Source organism: Eublepharis macularius, chromosome 1 (genome assembly GCF_028583425.1).
Source record: "Eublepharis macularius isolate TG4126 chromosome 1, MPM_Emac_v1.0, whole genome shotgun sequence".
In the NCBI taxonomy this organism is placed as follows: domain Eukaryota; kingdom Metazoa; phylum Chordata; class Lepidosauria; order Squamata; family Eublepharidae; genus Eublepharis; species Eublepharis macularius.
The window spans coordinates 230,932,051-230,947,171 of NC_072790.1; the positions used below are offsets into that span (position 1 = coordinate 230,932,051).

The window sequence follows — 15,121 nt, forward strand, 5'->3', positions numbered from 1 at the left end:
AATATGGGGGTCTCCTTACCTTTACCCTTCTATGAAGAAAAGCAGTTTGGAAGCGCCATTTTGAGTGGATGGCCAACTGGAATTAAAATGGCCCCTCTTCCACCAGAAGAGGGGCCATTTTAATTCCAGTTGGCCATCCACTCAAAATGGCGCTTCCAAACTGCTTTGGGTTGCAGGCCTGCAGCCTCTACTGCCGCCTTTCAATGGAACAGACCCAAAATGTCTGTTAATGTGGGGAAAAAATTACACAGAATCAGTCCATCTCTTCAACTGAGCATGTTTCAATCCTTGATTTTCAACAGCAGTTTCTATACGTATATATGTTTTCGGAATATAAAATGTACTTTAAAATCTTCAAGAGCTGATCTAGTTAACTTCTTCTCACTGGGTTGAGCCCCCCCCCGGCAAATCCCACCCCATCCCATCTGTGTTGTTAGGTAGAACTTCCCATATGAATTCTGCCCAGCATACAATGAGTATCATACTGGTAGCTGGGACAGATTGGTTTTTAATGTGATGTGCAAAATACATCTGGGTGAGTTCCTCAAAATGATATAGTCAGGGCAGGGTAAATGTAGGGCAATGCACCATAAAGATGTTATGGCACATGTTAGATGGGATAGGAACTTGCGCATTAGAAGATCGTGCTTCAAGTGGGCCGGCATTATCATTGTTGAGCAGCTGCCAAGGCCTGAGTACTTCAGGAGGGTCCATTACCAACTCCTGACATGCCATGGCACCGCAGTGGCCGCCACCACTTACCCTATTGTGCTATGCAAAGGTGGCAACTTGGTCCCCTGCTAAGAGATTACTGAATTCCCTCCCTACCTGCCCAGGCAGGTGAACAATGAGAACAGCTCAGGAGAGATCAGATGTTGATGCCAAACACTTGCCTAGTATAGACTCTCCTTCTGTATTGTAGCTGTTACTGCTGCCGACAGCATCCATTTCTAGACGCTTGCCGGATGAAGAAGCGTCAATGGCAGAACCAAGAATGAGCTGCAAGGAGGGGAGGTCCATCTGTAGCTATTAGCCATGGTGACTAAAGGGAACCTCCATATATGGAGGCAATCGGGCCTCTGTGCCCTGTTTGTTGGCCCTCCAGGGTAATTAGTTGGCCACTCTGTGAAACACACTGCCGGAGATGGACCCCCGGTCTGATCCAGCATAGGTTACTGTTATGCACCACCAGGGCTTTTTTTCAGCTGGAATGCAGTGGAACGGAGTTCCAGAACCTCTTGAAAATGGTCACATGGCTGGTGGCCCCGCCCCCTGATCTCCAGACAGAGGGGAGTTTAGATTGCCCTCTGCGCCAAAGCGGCGCGGAGGGCAATCTACACTCCCCTCTGTCTGGAGATCAGGGGGCGGGGCCACCAGCCGTGTGACCATTTTCTCCAAGGGCAACCCACTGAGTTCCACCACCTCTTTTCCCAGAAAAAAAGCCCTGTGCACCAGCAGCCATTGATGCTCACTTTGTGAATGAGGAGCGGTCAAAAGGGATGAAGCAGGACGAGGCAACAGTGTTCTTTGTTGATGATGGGACACCAAACAGAGACTTGACCCTCATTAGGGTGATAGTGTGGACAGGCAAGAAGAAGGAAGTAACAGAGGTCAGCCTGCACAGCACAGCAAGGAAACGGGTGGCAAGGGGAGTGCATCAGCACGGCAGTAGCAATGCATATTAAAAGCTCTGGCAGACCACAGCAAAGTCCATGCAGTCCAGCACTAGGTTGCCAACTCTGGGTTGGGAAATTCCTAGAGCTTTGGGGGGGAGGCTGGGGAGGGTGGGGTTTGCAGAGGGGAGGAATCTCAAAGGGATATAATGCCATCGAGCCCACCCTCCAAAGCTGCCATTTCCTCCAGGAGAACTGATCTCTGTAATCTGGAGATCAGCTGTAATTCTGGGAGATATCCAGGCCCTGTCTGGAGGTTGGCAACCATATCTAGCACAGTTTCCAAAAGAGGCCAGACAGTTCCGGGAAGCAACAAACAGGCCAAGATAGCTCCAGGCCTTTCCTCTATTCCCCCCCCCCCAAACCACTGGTATTCAGAGGTAACTGTCTCACAACATGGAACAGAATGACATAAATATGGATTCACTTTTCATTTGGTACAGACCACAATTTAAAAAAACATACCAGGAACTGAGTGGGGAAATCAAAAATGCTTTCCAGAATTATTTTTTTTTTTACTTGTGCTGGAAGGGCTGTGGTGAGGGGGACACTTGCAAAGAACAGGGAAGAGAGTTTCAAGGGGTCCGAGTGGCTGCCCAAAAGACTTTTGCGCAGGTTCCCAGTAGAGGACATCAGCCATTATGGATCTCTGAACCTCTTCCGCTGAACTATATGACTAGTCCCTTTAGAGTTTTCTAACCCAATGGTCCCAACTATGTCTTGTGGCAATGAGTTCCATACACAGCATGCTTAGTGTTTTTTTAAAAAAATCTGTCCTTAATCTACAGTCCATCAATTTCCATGAGTTCCATTGTTACGAAAAGAAGAATGGGAGAAGTTTGTCTAACTGCTTTCTCTACATCATGCATAATCTTGTAGAAAACTTATCATGCCCCTACTTAATCATCCATTTTATTTTGAAAACTAAAGAGCCCCAACCCTCTTTAGTCTTTTGTCATACAGAATGTACACCAAGCTTTTGATCATTTGGGTTGCCTTTTTCTGAACCCACCAAAAGGGAGATCTTTGAAGGAGCTCATATATACCAGGAGCAGGGCTGCTGGAACTTCTTTCCCTAAACTGACAACGCAATGGATTTAAAAGGGTGGTGCTCTTTCTTGTAGCTGTGTGACTTTCCTAAATGATCTTGGCATTTTCCAAACACTCCTGCCTCCAACAGCAACAGTGTCATTCATCACCTGTATCTGCTTTCAGGTGACTGCATCCCAAACCCTTGTATGAATGGAGGCACCTGCATGGAAGAGGGAGACCACTTTGTGTGTCTCTGCCTGCCAGGATACGGAGGAGATGCTTGTCAGATTGGTGAGTAGAGCCGGCACCCAGTTTTGACTGGTTCTAATTTCAAGGCGCAGACATTTCTATGAAAAGATTAGAAAAATCGAAAGCATTATATAACTTATTTCTCAGATCCTACTGACTGTGTTGAAGTTTGCACAGTATTGCATTCTAGTCCTCTCTCATACCAATTTAACTAGAGTTTCTAAAACTAATTCCAGAACATGAAGCACGCACCATTTCCCAAGTTTTCATCTCCTTCCCCTGTATATTGCTCATGCGCATTAATAAAGTATGTAAAATTGTATCAAGGCTTTCTTTTGTAGCGCCGTATCACAGGCACTGCCATAACACATCACACCCAAAGATACTAATCATGCACAGGAAAGCATCAAGATTGCTTTTTTACAGTGTTTAATCTATGTACGTATGCACAGGAGAAGACACAAATGATCTGAAGGTACTGAATATCGTTGCAAAGTAAACTTACACAGCGTTGTGTACAAAATGTGAAAAAGATCAGGGAAATTTCTGACGTGCTATGCTAATTTTGTTTTGGAGACAAGATAAGGCAAATTATAATTCCAAAATCCAGGGAGAAACTGGGATAAGGAGAACTACTTATATTCATAATTACCACCTAAAGCAAAATTAATGCATTTGGAAGGTATGACTATCTGTAAGAATTTCAGGGGAATTTTAAAACCTTTTTAGTTAATTTGTCTCATCATCAACTTGCTCTTGTACAGCAGAGAGCATAACAAACTTTTTATCAGAAGAGCAACTCTTCATAGTTCGTTGGTATGAGTCATCATTTTTTTTAAAGGTTGCTTGACTGGAAAGGTGGACCCAATTAATTCTATGGTGTGTTTTTATTTTTGAGAAAATTTTGATTTTTGTTGTTGTTGTTCCTTCAAATCCAATGTGGCCATATAAAATGTAAAAGTAAAAAGGAGAGACTGAGAAAATATTACATGGCTTGCAATAATTAGAAAGAGGGAAGAACTGCCAAGAAAAAGTTGTATAGAGGGTGGGGTATCAGGTGGTGACTGGGAAGATCTGAGTTCATTGGGTGATCTTGGACCAGTGACTCTCTCTCAGCCTAGCCTACCAGGCAGGGTTGTTGTAAGGGTAAGACGAAGAACTATGTACACCACCTTAAGTTCCTAAAGAACAACAAAATTAATGGTGAGCTTTCTGAGTGAAAGTAGAGAAATGTAGAACTTAGTCTTGCAGGCTAATGGTTTTTTCAGAGTCTATAAAAGTCAGAAAGAAAAACTATTTGAAGTTGTACCTTGATGTAGGATTTGCTGATTTCTTGGTGACACTTTTTTAAAAAATCAGTTTTAATAGATGCACTTATAAAAACAGCAGGTGGCAGTCAGCATCTAGGACAAGGTTTTTTCCTCCCCTCTTCTGTTTCACACAGGTGGGAATGCCTCTTTTAAGGCGGTGCCTGCTGCCTGCAACATACATATTTGTCATCTAAAAAGAAAGGACATGTGCTTCCCCTAGACTATTTTATTTATATGCACACATTTATACACAATAATTGAATAATTCATTGATTAAAACTCATAAACTTAATCAACTGTAATCGGGTAATGCCCTTACTTTTTCTTTGCAAAGTAGGGGTGCCTCCCCAAGGATGAAAATTTATTTTATTTTATTAATTGGACTTCTATCCTGCCCTCTCCACAAGCAGGCTCAGGGTGGGTTACAACAATAAAACATGATTTACATTGAAAAACATCAATAAAACAGCGGGATTCCTGTTGACCCCACCCCAGACAGCTGCCAGTAAAACACAAAGGGGTGGGTAAAAAGAGGAGGAACAGGCCTTTTCGATCAGGTGGTAACATGTATGGGGAGGGCCAGATGCTCAAGTGTAACTCGTATGGGGGACCTGATGATCACATGGCCTCCCTGCCAGGAAGCCAGTTGGGAGGCTTTCCAGATGACTGCTGATCCAGCCTCAGCCATATGCCTGGTAGAACATCTCAGTCTTGCAGGCCCATTGGAACCCTCTGGTAGAAAGTTCCACCAGATTGGAGCCAGGACCGAAAAGTCCCTGGCTCTGGTCGAGGCCAGTCTCGCCTCCCTGGGGCTCGGGGCCACCAGTAGATGTTTATTGGCTGATCTTAGTGCTCTCTGGGGGCACATATGGTGAGAAGCGGCCCCGTAGGTATGCTGGTCCCTGTCCGCTAAGGGCTTCAAAGGCAAAACTAACACCTTGAATTTTATCCGGAACTCCACAGGAAGCCAGAGCAGCTGCTGCAAGATGGGAGTAATATGCGTCCTATACGGAACCCTAGTAAGGACGTGTGCAGCAGCGTACTGGACCTGTTGTAATTTCTGAGTCAAACGCAAGGGAAGCCCTGAGTAGAGCAAGTTACAGTAGTCCGATCTGGAGGTGACTGTTGCATGGATCACTGTCGTTAGGTCCTGGGTTGAGCGGTAGAGGGCAAATTGCCTGGCTTGCCAAAGATGGAAAAAAGCAGACCAGGTCACTGCTGCAACCTGGGCCTCCATTGACAAGGAGGCATCCAGTATCGCACCCAGACTCCTCACCATCGGAGCAGGCATGAGTGGTGCCCCATCGAAGGCCGGGAGCCAGATCCCCAGATCCAACGGCCCGTGATCCAAGTACAGGACCTCCGTCTTCGCAGGGTTCAACTTCAGTCGACTCTGCTTCACCCAGCCAGACATGGCCTCCAAAGCCAAAGGCTCCACTGCAAATTTTTTTAAAAATACCTAAACTCCTCTTCCTTGTCTCTGCAGACCTAGAGAAATGCAAGCCAGGCTGGGACAGCTTCCAAGGCTTTTGCTACAAGCACTTCTCCACCCGGCGGAGCTGGGAAGATGCCGAGACCCAGTGCAGGAACCATGGAGGGCACCTTGCTAATATTATGACACCCGAAGAGCAGAGCTTCATTAATGGTATGTGAGGGTCCCAGTATTCTGTAACTGGTGTGGTGTATGTTAGGAATGCTTTAATAATCTAGGAGGTTCTGTTTTCGATACAGATGCTGTAATTCTGCTGGTGGAGACGAGTATTGCCAACTACAGTGTGTCTGATTTGGTAAAGGGTGCTTTCCATGAGATGAAATAAGTACCAACATCTGGATGCATAGATAGTACAGATCCCTTTGACAGCCGTGGACAGCATCTGCATTTGGATGTGTATCCTGGCACACATTTAGTTATGTCCCACTGAAAGCAATGAACTGTATTTCGATGCATCTGTATTTTAATAATAAATAAAAATAATAATAACATTTGATTTATATACCGCCCTTCAGGACAACTTAACACCCACTTAGAGTGGTTTACCAAGTATGTTGTTATTATCCCCACAACAACAAGCTCCCTGTGAGGTGGGTGGGGCTGAGAGAGCTCCTAGAAGCTGTGACTGAGCCAAGGTCACCCAGCTGGCTTCAAGTGGAGGAGTGGGGAATCAAACCTGGTTCTCCAGATTAGAGTCCCGCGCTCTTAACTACTATACCAAACTGGCTCTCTTTGATGCATCCTCTGATGCATATCTGATTTGCATCTTGTCTGAGGCATTTACAAAGTACAAAGTTTCTGTGAATCTGCAAGACCTGGGAGAGGGGAGAGGGATTGAAAAACTCCACAGAGAAATAGGGTCAAATTCCACACCACCGTGTATAATGTACTGCGCCGAGTCACAGCCAACTTATGGCAACCCCAGAAGTTTTCAAGGCAAGAGACAAGCAGACATGGTTTGCCATTGCCTGCCTCTGCATAGAGATCCTGGACTTCCTTGGCGGTCTCCCATCCAAATACTAGCCAGAGCCAACCCTTCTTGGCTTCCAATATCTGATGAGAACAGGCCAGCCTGGGCCATCCAGGTAAAGGCATGCAGTTCCCCCATCATAATATCAAGTTGTGCATCTTTGCTCAGCCGTTTGGTGTTCTTGAATAGTAAAGATGTGCTACAGTTACAGTGACATCCTAAGCAGAGTTACTCCAGTCTAAGCCCATTGATTTCAGCAGGCTTAGACTGGAGTAACTCTGCTTAATTTAATTTAATTTAATTTATTATATTTATATTCCGCCCTCCCTGCTTTCGCAGGCTCAGGGCGGATAACAAATACAAACATGTTTAAAAACATTTAAAAACATTAAATAATACATTTAAAAACATTTAAAAACATTAAATATAACAATTCATGCTGCCCAGTGGTTCATACATGCCTCTGTGTTTGCATAGGGGTGATGGTTTAACCCCCCCTTCACGGGGGGGGGGGCACTGCCCGGCGTTAGCCATATGCCTGGCGGAATAGCTCTGTCTTACAGGCCCGGCGAAATGCAAGCAAATCTTGCCGGGCCCTTGTCTCGCAAGACAGAGCATTCCACCAGGTTGGGGCCAGGACTGAAAAGGCCCTGGCCCTGGTCGACGCCAGGCGGGCCTCCCTAGGGCCAGGGACACTTAAAAGATGTTTTCCGCCAGAGCGGAGAGTCCTCCGGGGCTCATATGGTGAGAGACGGTCCCTCAGATACGTCGGTCCCAGTCCGCGTAGGGCTTTGTGGGTTAACACCAAAACCTTGAACCTGATTCGGTACTCCACTGGCAGCCAATGCAGCTGGCGTAGCACCGGTGTAATATGCTCCCACACTGGTGCTCCAGCAATGACCCGCGCTGCTGCATTCTGTACCAGCTGTAACCGCCGGATCAGGCCCATGGGAAGCCCAGCGTAGAGCGCGTTACAGTAATCCAACCTAGAGGTGACCATTGCTTGGACCACTGTAGTCATGTCACGGGAAGACAAATAAGGGGCAAGCTGCCTGGCCTGCCGAAGATAATAAAAGGAAGACCTGGCAACTGCAGTGATCTGGTCCTCCATCTTCAAGGAGGAATCCAGAATCACCCCCAGGCTCCTAACCCTCGGGGCCAGTGTAAGTGCTGCCCCATCAAGTGTAGGAAGCCGGGGTCCCAAAGCCATCTCCCCACGACTCACATACAGGACCTCCGTCTTCGTGGGATTCAATTTCAGCCGACTTTGTCTCAACCAACCAGCCACAGCCTCAAAAGCACGCTCCAGGGCATCAGGGGCCGATCCAGGCTGCCCGTCCAACAACAGATAAAGCTGGGTGTCATCCGCGTATTGGTGACACCCAAGCCCGAAACTCCGCACCAGCTGGGCGAGGGGGCGCATATAGATATTAAATAATAATGGAGAGAGTATCGCTCCCTGTGGCACACCACAAACCAGTGGCCTACGAGATGACACCCTCTCCCCGAGCGCCACCCTCTGTCCCCGATCGTGGAGAAAGGAGACCAGCCACTGCAGTGCTGTCCCCTGAATCCCCACATCGGCAAGGTGGTGGGTCAGAAGCTCATGATCGACCGTATCAAACGCTGCTGACAGATCCAGCAAAATCAGCAGTGCTGATCCGCCCTGATCCAGATGTCTGCGGAGATCGTCTGTGAGGGCGACCAACAATGTCTCGACCCCATGTCCCGGGCGGAAACCAGACTGGAAGGGGTCTAGGGCTGAGGTCTCCTTCAGGAAATTCTGCAGTTGCAGAATTTCACCGTTAAGAAATGAAGGTTTACATTTTTATTGCAATCATTTTATTGGATTGATTTTATTACTTATTGTTAATCTCCATAGGCATGTGACAGAATCTTAATATATATTAAATGTTCCAGCAACCAGAATGCTGCTAGCTAGCCATTCTCATAGACTATCCTGTGCTGCCATCTAGAGTCACTGTTTGGTATAGCAAGGTGGGTGCTGCAGATCTGGCTTTCCTTAGAGACGTAAAAGAATTCTGCACATGCACTGGTTCAATTCAATCCAACCTTTAAAGATTCAAGTGAGTTCTTTCCAACAGAAAGATGAAATTGCAGCTGCCAAATGTGTTTGACTTTCAGATGAACTTGCCAGAAGAAAATTGATGTCAGCACTGATGCCTGTTTTTCACAGTTTGGGGATATCCACCCTATCACCACCACCACCACCCGTGCTTCTGCTGTCTGATTATTCTTTTGTTATGCTGATATATCAAAATAATTATTCTGGATTGGAAGTTAGGAGATAAGAGCTCAAGGCAACAGGAAAGGAAGAGATTCATTTCATCGTTTGGAAATACTTGGTTTATAGAAACACACTTTGCAGTTAGTTTAGGAGTTTCTGTCCTGCAAACAATTTCTATCATCTGCAGGTTCTGATGTCTTGCTGTTTTGCTTAATTCTTATTCCGCAATTGCTAAGATTTCTTAGGCTGCATCCACACGGTGATGCTGATCCTCTGTGTTGCTTTCATTGCTTCTGAGAATGCAGAGCCATTTGCAATGGTAACATATGATCAGCGGAACAGTGAATTCCCCTGCTCCTTCAGCTGCCTTGCAGTTTTCCCTTCCCATTCCTTTCCCAGCAATGTAAAACTGCCTCCATCTTTCCCTTTATGTCTCTGCAGGGAAAAGTGCAAGTGACATACCTTTTCCTACAAAATAAAAGCTGGACAATTTGAGAAACTAGTAAATCATGACAATAGATCATTATAACATTATTGTGTTACAGTGCAATTGCAATTACCAACTTTTTTAAGCCTTCAAAGAGCTCTCTACTGGGAGAGGCACAGAAAAGCACATGTGAGGGGCTGATTGAAGGAAAATGGTACCAATGTGTGTGGAATTCACACAAAAAAAGGGACAAATTCCCATCCAGATAGTGCACAATCATGCTTCGACTGCATAGCAAAGCCAGTCTGCATAAAACAGCTGAACTAAACTTTGGAATAGTCAAACTCAAGATGAGGGAGGAGTAGAATTTGGGTTCTTTCACTATTATAGTACCCTCCCAAACCCTGAAAATTGGTAGGTTTGCTGCAGCTTCTTCATCGAACTACTATCCTTTTTGTATTCCAGATCAATACAAGGAGTACCAGTGGATAGGCCTGAACGACCGAACAATTGAAGGGGATTTCCAGTGGTCGGATGGAAGCCCTGTGGTAGGTGAAGCTCACAGATGCTCCCATTGCATACAGATCAGTGTAAACCAACCTAAAATTAAATCCAAGACACTTCCAAGTTCATTTAAATACAGAATATTGTCATACAGTCAGAACCCTCTTTTCAACATATCTTGCCTTCTGGGTCTCACAGTACTCTTCCACAGGGGAATGTGCAGAGATTTTGGCACAAAATCCTGTGCATTCAGCTTGATGATACATGTGGGATTCTGGGGACTAGGGTATTGACCCCCATATGGTGGTAGAGGAGAGTGCTGTCAAGTCATAACTGATTTATGGCGACCCCTAATGGGTTTTTCAAGGCAAGAGACTAACAGAGGTGGTTTGCCATTGACTGCCACTGCAACCCGGGTCTTCATTGGAGGTCTCCCATCCAATTACTAACCAATGTTGATCCTGCTTAGCTTCTGAGATCACATAAGCATTAGAAAAAGAGTAAATTTTATTCCTAGTAACAAAGAATTTCACACTGGGATGAGATAAATTATTTGGAAATTCCTGTTTGGAAATGTTCATATTCAAATTTCTTATGATGGTGCTAGACGGACAAAATAAAAAGAAAGAGAAAAAAGAAAAAGAAAAGAGAAAACATCTATATAATAGGAATATATACCAGTTTTCCATTTGAAAAAATCCAAAAATAATACTTATTCTATACCAACTTTAACATTACCATTAATAGAAATTTCCCTTTCTGGAATGCAATGCTATTGTTAGTTCAAAGGTTTTATTTCAGATGGAGATTAAGGTGAAAGAGCTAAGCCAACACATTTTTGTGGAACAGATGGGGGCTGAGCTTGAGTATGCGGAAAGAGCGATGGCAGCCCACACAGGAGTCCTTGGAGGAAGTTCCTGGCATAAAGGAGCGAAAACGGAGAACAGGAAGAGCTCTTTGAGGTCACAAGAGAGAATCATAGAATCATAGAATCATAGAGTTGGAAGGGGCCATGCAGACCATCTAGTCCAACCCCCTGCCCAGTGCAGGATCAGCCTAAAGCATCTCTGACAAGTATTCATCCAGCCTCTTCTTGAAAACTGCCAGTGAGGGGGAGCTCACCACCTCCCTAGGCAGCTGATTCCACTTGTGAACTACTCTGACCGTGAAAAAGTTTTTCCTAATATCCAGCCGGTACCTTTGTGCATGTAGTTTTAGCCCATTGCTTTGCGTCCTACCCTCTGCTGCCAACTGGAACAACTCCTTGCCCTCCTCCAAATGACAGCCTTTCAAATATTTAAAGAGAGCAATCATGTCCCCCCTCAACCTCCTCTTATCCAAACTAAACATTCCCAAGGCCCTCAGCCTTTCCTCGTAGGGCTCAGTCTCCAGACCCCTGATCATTCTTGTCGCTCTCCTCTGCACCCTTTCAATTTTGTCCACATCCTTTTTGAAGTGAGGCCTCCAGAACTGCACACAATACTCCAGGTGTGGCCTGACCAAGGCAGTATAGAGAGGGGCTATGACCTCCTGCGATTTCGATGCTATGGCCCCTTTGATACAACCCAGGATTGAATTAGCCTTTTTTGCCACCGCATCACACTGACTGCTCATATTCAGTTTACAGTCCACTCTTACCCCAAGATCCCTTTCACATATACTACTGCCCAGAAGTGTATCCCCCATCCAGTATTTGTGCTTCTCATTTTTGTGGCCCAGATGTAATACTGTGTACTTGTCTTTGTTGAATTGCATCCTATTCACAGCTGCCCACTTGTCCAGAGTATTCAGGTCTTGTTGAATTTTAATTCTATCTTCTTGGGTCCCAATTTGGTATCATCAGCAATTTGGTATCATCAGCAAATTTAATGAGCAGCCCTTCCACTCCTTCATCCAGAGCTTGAAGAATAAAGCTCATGTTCAAGGAATAAGATCAGAACAGCAAGATTCAAGTTCATAGCACTTTAAAGACCAACGAGATTTCCATGGTATAAGCTTTCAAGAGGCAAAGTTCTCTTCCTCAGATATTTGACAAAGGGAACTTTGACTCCCTGGAAATCTTGTTGGTCTTCTATGATGCTACTGGACTCGAATCTTGCTCTTCTGCTGCAGACCAACATACCTGAAACTAATGCTGATTCCACACATGTTGGATAAGGTACTTCCAATCCTCTGTAGAGCATTTGGAACTGAATTTTTCATGTGTGAAACAAAAAATCCACTTCTAAACGATTGCTAAAGTGCATTGAAAGTGCATTATCCAACGTGTACGGAATCAGCCTAAGATCAGAATGGCAGAGAAGGCTTTGAGAAAAGGAGCGTTGGTTGGATATGAACAGGGAGGGGAAGCCAACATGGCAAAGCTCATATTTTTACAAGAATAGTTTTCCCAAGGGGCCTAATATTGCCCTGTGCATCATGTACAGATGATGTCTATGTCCCATCTTCCTCCTCCAGCACAAGTCAGGGTCACAGAAGGTTTTGGGACTTTTAACCTGACCTCCCCCCCTCCTTTTTGGCAGCTTTATGAGAACTGGCATCCTGGGCAGCCTGACAGCTATTTCCTCTCTGGAGAGAACTGCGTGGTGATCGTGTGGCATGACGAGGGGAAATGGAGCGATGTGCCTTGTAACTACCACCTGTCTTACACCTGCAAAATGGGACTGGGTAAGCCCTGAAGCCCCTGTGAGCCTTTTGGAGCTGTTGCCCCTTGGCTACAGATTGCCGCTTTGGTCTTCTAACATAATAGGTTGATTCTCTCCAGGGGCACTTCAAAGTTCATGATCCACGTGTGTTCTGAACAAGCAGCAATTTCGAATATATGATCATTAATCCAATTATGCAGTGGATGATTAAGATCATATGCAATTAAGCCAGTTGAAAAAATAATGAGCCGGGTCTGCACTGTATTTCTTTGAAAGATGTCTTGTGCTTTTGAGTGCAGCAGAGACCGTGATCCGCAATTAAGCCACCTGCAGATAATAAGGCTCACACATGTGATCTCACACACATGGATCCGCCATATACTGAATCAGAGACCATTGGTCCACCAGGGTCAGTATTTTCTGCTCAGACTCCTGGAAGTTGTCCGTGGTCTCAAGCGGAGGTCTTTCACATCACCTCCTACCTGATCCTTCTAACTTGAGATGCTGGGGATCGAACCTGGGACCTTCTGCGTGGGACCATTCTACCACTGAGCCACGATCTCTCCCCTGCACACTTCTGTAATGTGTAACAAAGCTTTGAATCTGCAACATGAAAATGCATCTCCATTTTTGCAGAATCAAGCTAGTCTCCTGAACAACCATGTTAGAAGGTGTAAATACCTATGAAAACACAAAGACTTTCACAAGCACCTTGATCTATAATTAAAATCAGTTGGGAACATGTTTCCTGTCAAGTCCTTCTAATAAGGCACATGATCTGCCACTGCCACAAGAATATTTTCTGGCGGCCACTAGCTTAGATGTTTTCAATAAAAGGATTGGAAAACAGAATAGGTCCCTCAATGTCTATTAACCATAACAGCTAAACAGAACCTCCATGATTAGAGAGAGTAAACTTCTGTCATATTTTTTGAACTGGCTTTAAAAGTCTGCAGCAGTACTAACTGGGATTTCAGAGTTCGGGTATTTTTTATATTAGCAGGTTATTGGTTTCATTTTTAGGGTGTGCTTGTATGCTTTTGGCTTTAAAATGGCTGTAATTTCCATTAAACCAACAGGAATGGATCATAGTATGACGAATAAGATACAAAATAACAAAGCTGAACTTCTTTGTCTTTCCCCAGTGTCTTGCAGCTTACCCCCAGAGGTGGCAAATGCCCAAATATTCGGCAAACCAAAGCAACGTTATGAAATCAATTCCGTCCTCCGGTACTGGTGTCAAGAAGGTTTCACCCAACATCACTCACCTGTCATCAGATGCCAAGAGGACGGCCAGTGGGAACAGCCCCAGTTCACCTGTATCCCAAGTGAGTCTTGAGTTGACTCATAAATGGGGAAATCTCAACCTCCTTTGGTCTCTTTTGTGTTGATATTACAAGAATATCTTATTCAAAGGCACCAAGAACTTCAACTAGGAAGTACAACCTAGTTCCCTTACAGAGAAACGCCAGCTGATGGCAAGCACTGGTACTGCAGCCTCCAGCACAAAGAATAGACAGGTCCCTGCCCCCAAGGAACTTACAATTCAGCACTACGTGCTGGTACTTACAACCCCGGCACCTCTTTCAGCTGGTGAGCTTGAGCTCCTCAGATGGCAAATATCATGAGTTTTAGTACCTTTTTTAAAAAAGGAAAAAAGCACTGTTACAATCTAAAATCGACACTGGGGGAGACCCCAGAGGGAAGGGTAGCGACGGAGGAACATGAACAGATGCAGTGAATTTCTACACGCGCAACACATGCTCCACTAATGAGCAGTGGGGACCTTCCCAAAAACATGCAGCGTTGGTATATGCCAAGTCAACCCATGGATCCATGTAGTTTGGGGCAGCTCAGCTGGCAGGAGCTCTCCCAGGCAGAGAAGGTTCTTTCCTAACGCTGCTGTCTTTTTAACTAGAGGTCCCAGGCACTGAACCTGATGTTTTTTGCAGGCAAAGCAATTCAATCTGCAGGCAAAGCAACCCAGACCCATAAAATTCGGTCCAAGAGGTTTATTTATTTCTTTTTCATCCCATTTCTTCCTCTCTTACTAGTAACCATAAGTCTAATGCCCCATATGTCCCTCCCTCCTTCTTTTTCCTCTCTAAAGGGATAAGCCAGTTCCAGGACTGAAGAGCTATCTGAAACTGTCCGTCATCCCCGATTCGCAATCCAGGTCAGGAGCGTGGACAAACCAGCAGGAAATGACAATGGTGCCTTACGCCCTCCCTTACTCTTTTTTATTATGTGTATATATAAAGAAATTCTAATTACTAAATATGTCCTTTTAAAAAACACAACTTCTCAGCGGCAAGATAAAATATAACTTTTTACTTTGTGCACGGTGCATTCTTTATCCTCAAAAATGCATTGTTCGTGTTAACTAATGGATTTTGAACACTGGGATTGCCTTTCTACAGAGTTAAACCATTGGTGTTAATTATGGTTGCCTCTGGCTGGCAGCAGGTCACATACTAAAATGTATCTCCCACCATGTGCTACTTATAACTGTAGATAATAACAATTTTGCTTATATACTGCTCTTCTAGACAGATTAGTGCCCCACAGTGG

The 15,121-nt window shown here is 45.0% G+C and overlaps 1 protein-coding gene across 1 annotated transcript in view; it reads left to right on the forward strand.

The window, feature by feature from the left end:
• Positions 1 to 14,888, forward strand: part of BCAN (brevican) — a 40,391-nt gene extending 25,503 nt beyond the window's left edge. Inside the window, exons 8-13 of the mRNA XM_054973024.1 lie at positions 2,889 to 2,996; positions 5,751 to 5,909; positions 9,867 to 9,949; positions 12,428 to 12,572; positions 13,696 to 13,878; positions 14,661 to 14,888. Coding sequence (XP_054828999.1) covers positions 2,889 to 2,996; positions 5,751 to 5,909; positions 9,867 to 9,949; positions 12,428 to 12,572; positions 13,696 to 13,878; positions 14,661 to 14,683 — 701 coding nt within the window. The 3' untranslated portion in view covers positions 14,684 to 14,888. The remainder of the gene's footprint in view (positions 1 to 2,888; positions 2,997 to 5,750; positions 5,910 to 9,866; positions 9,950 to 12,427; positions 12,573 to 13,695; positions 13,879 to 14,660) is intronic.
• Positions 14,889 to 15,121: the final 233 nt, after the last annotated feature.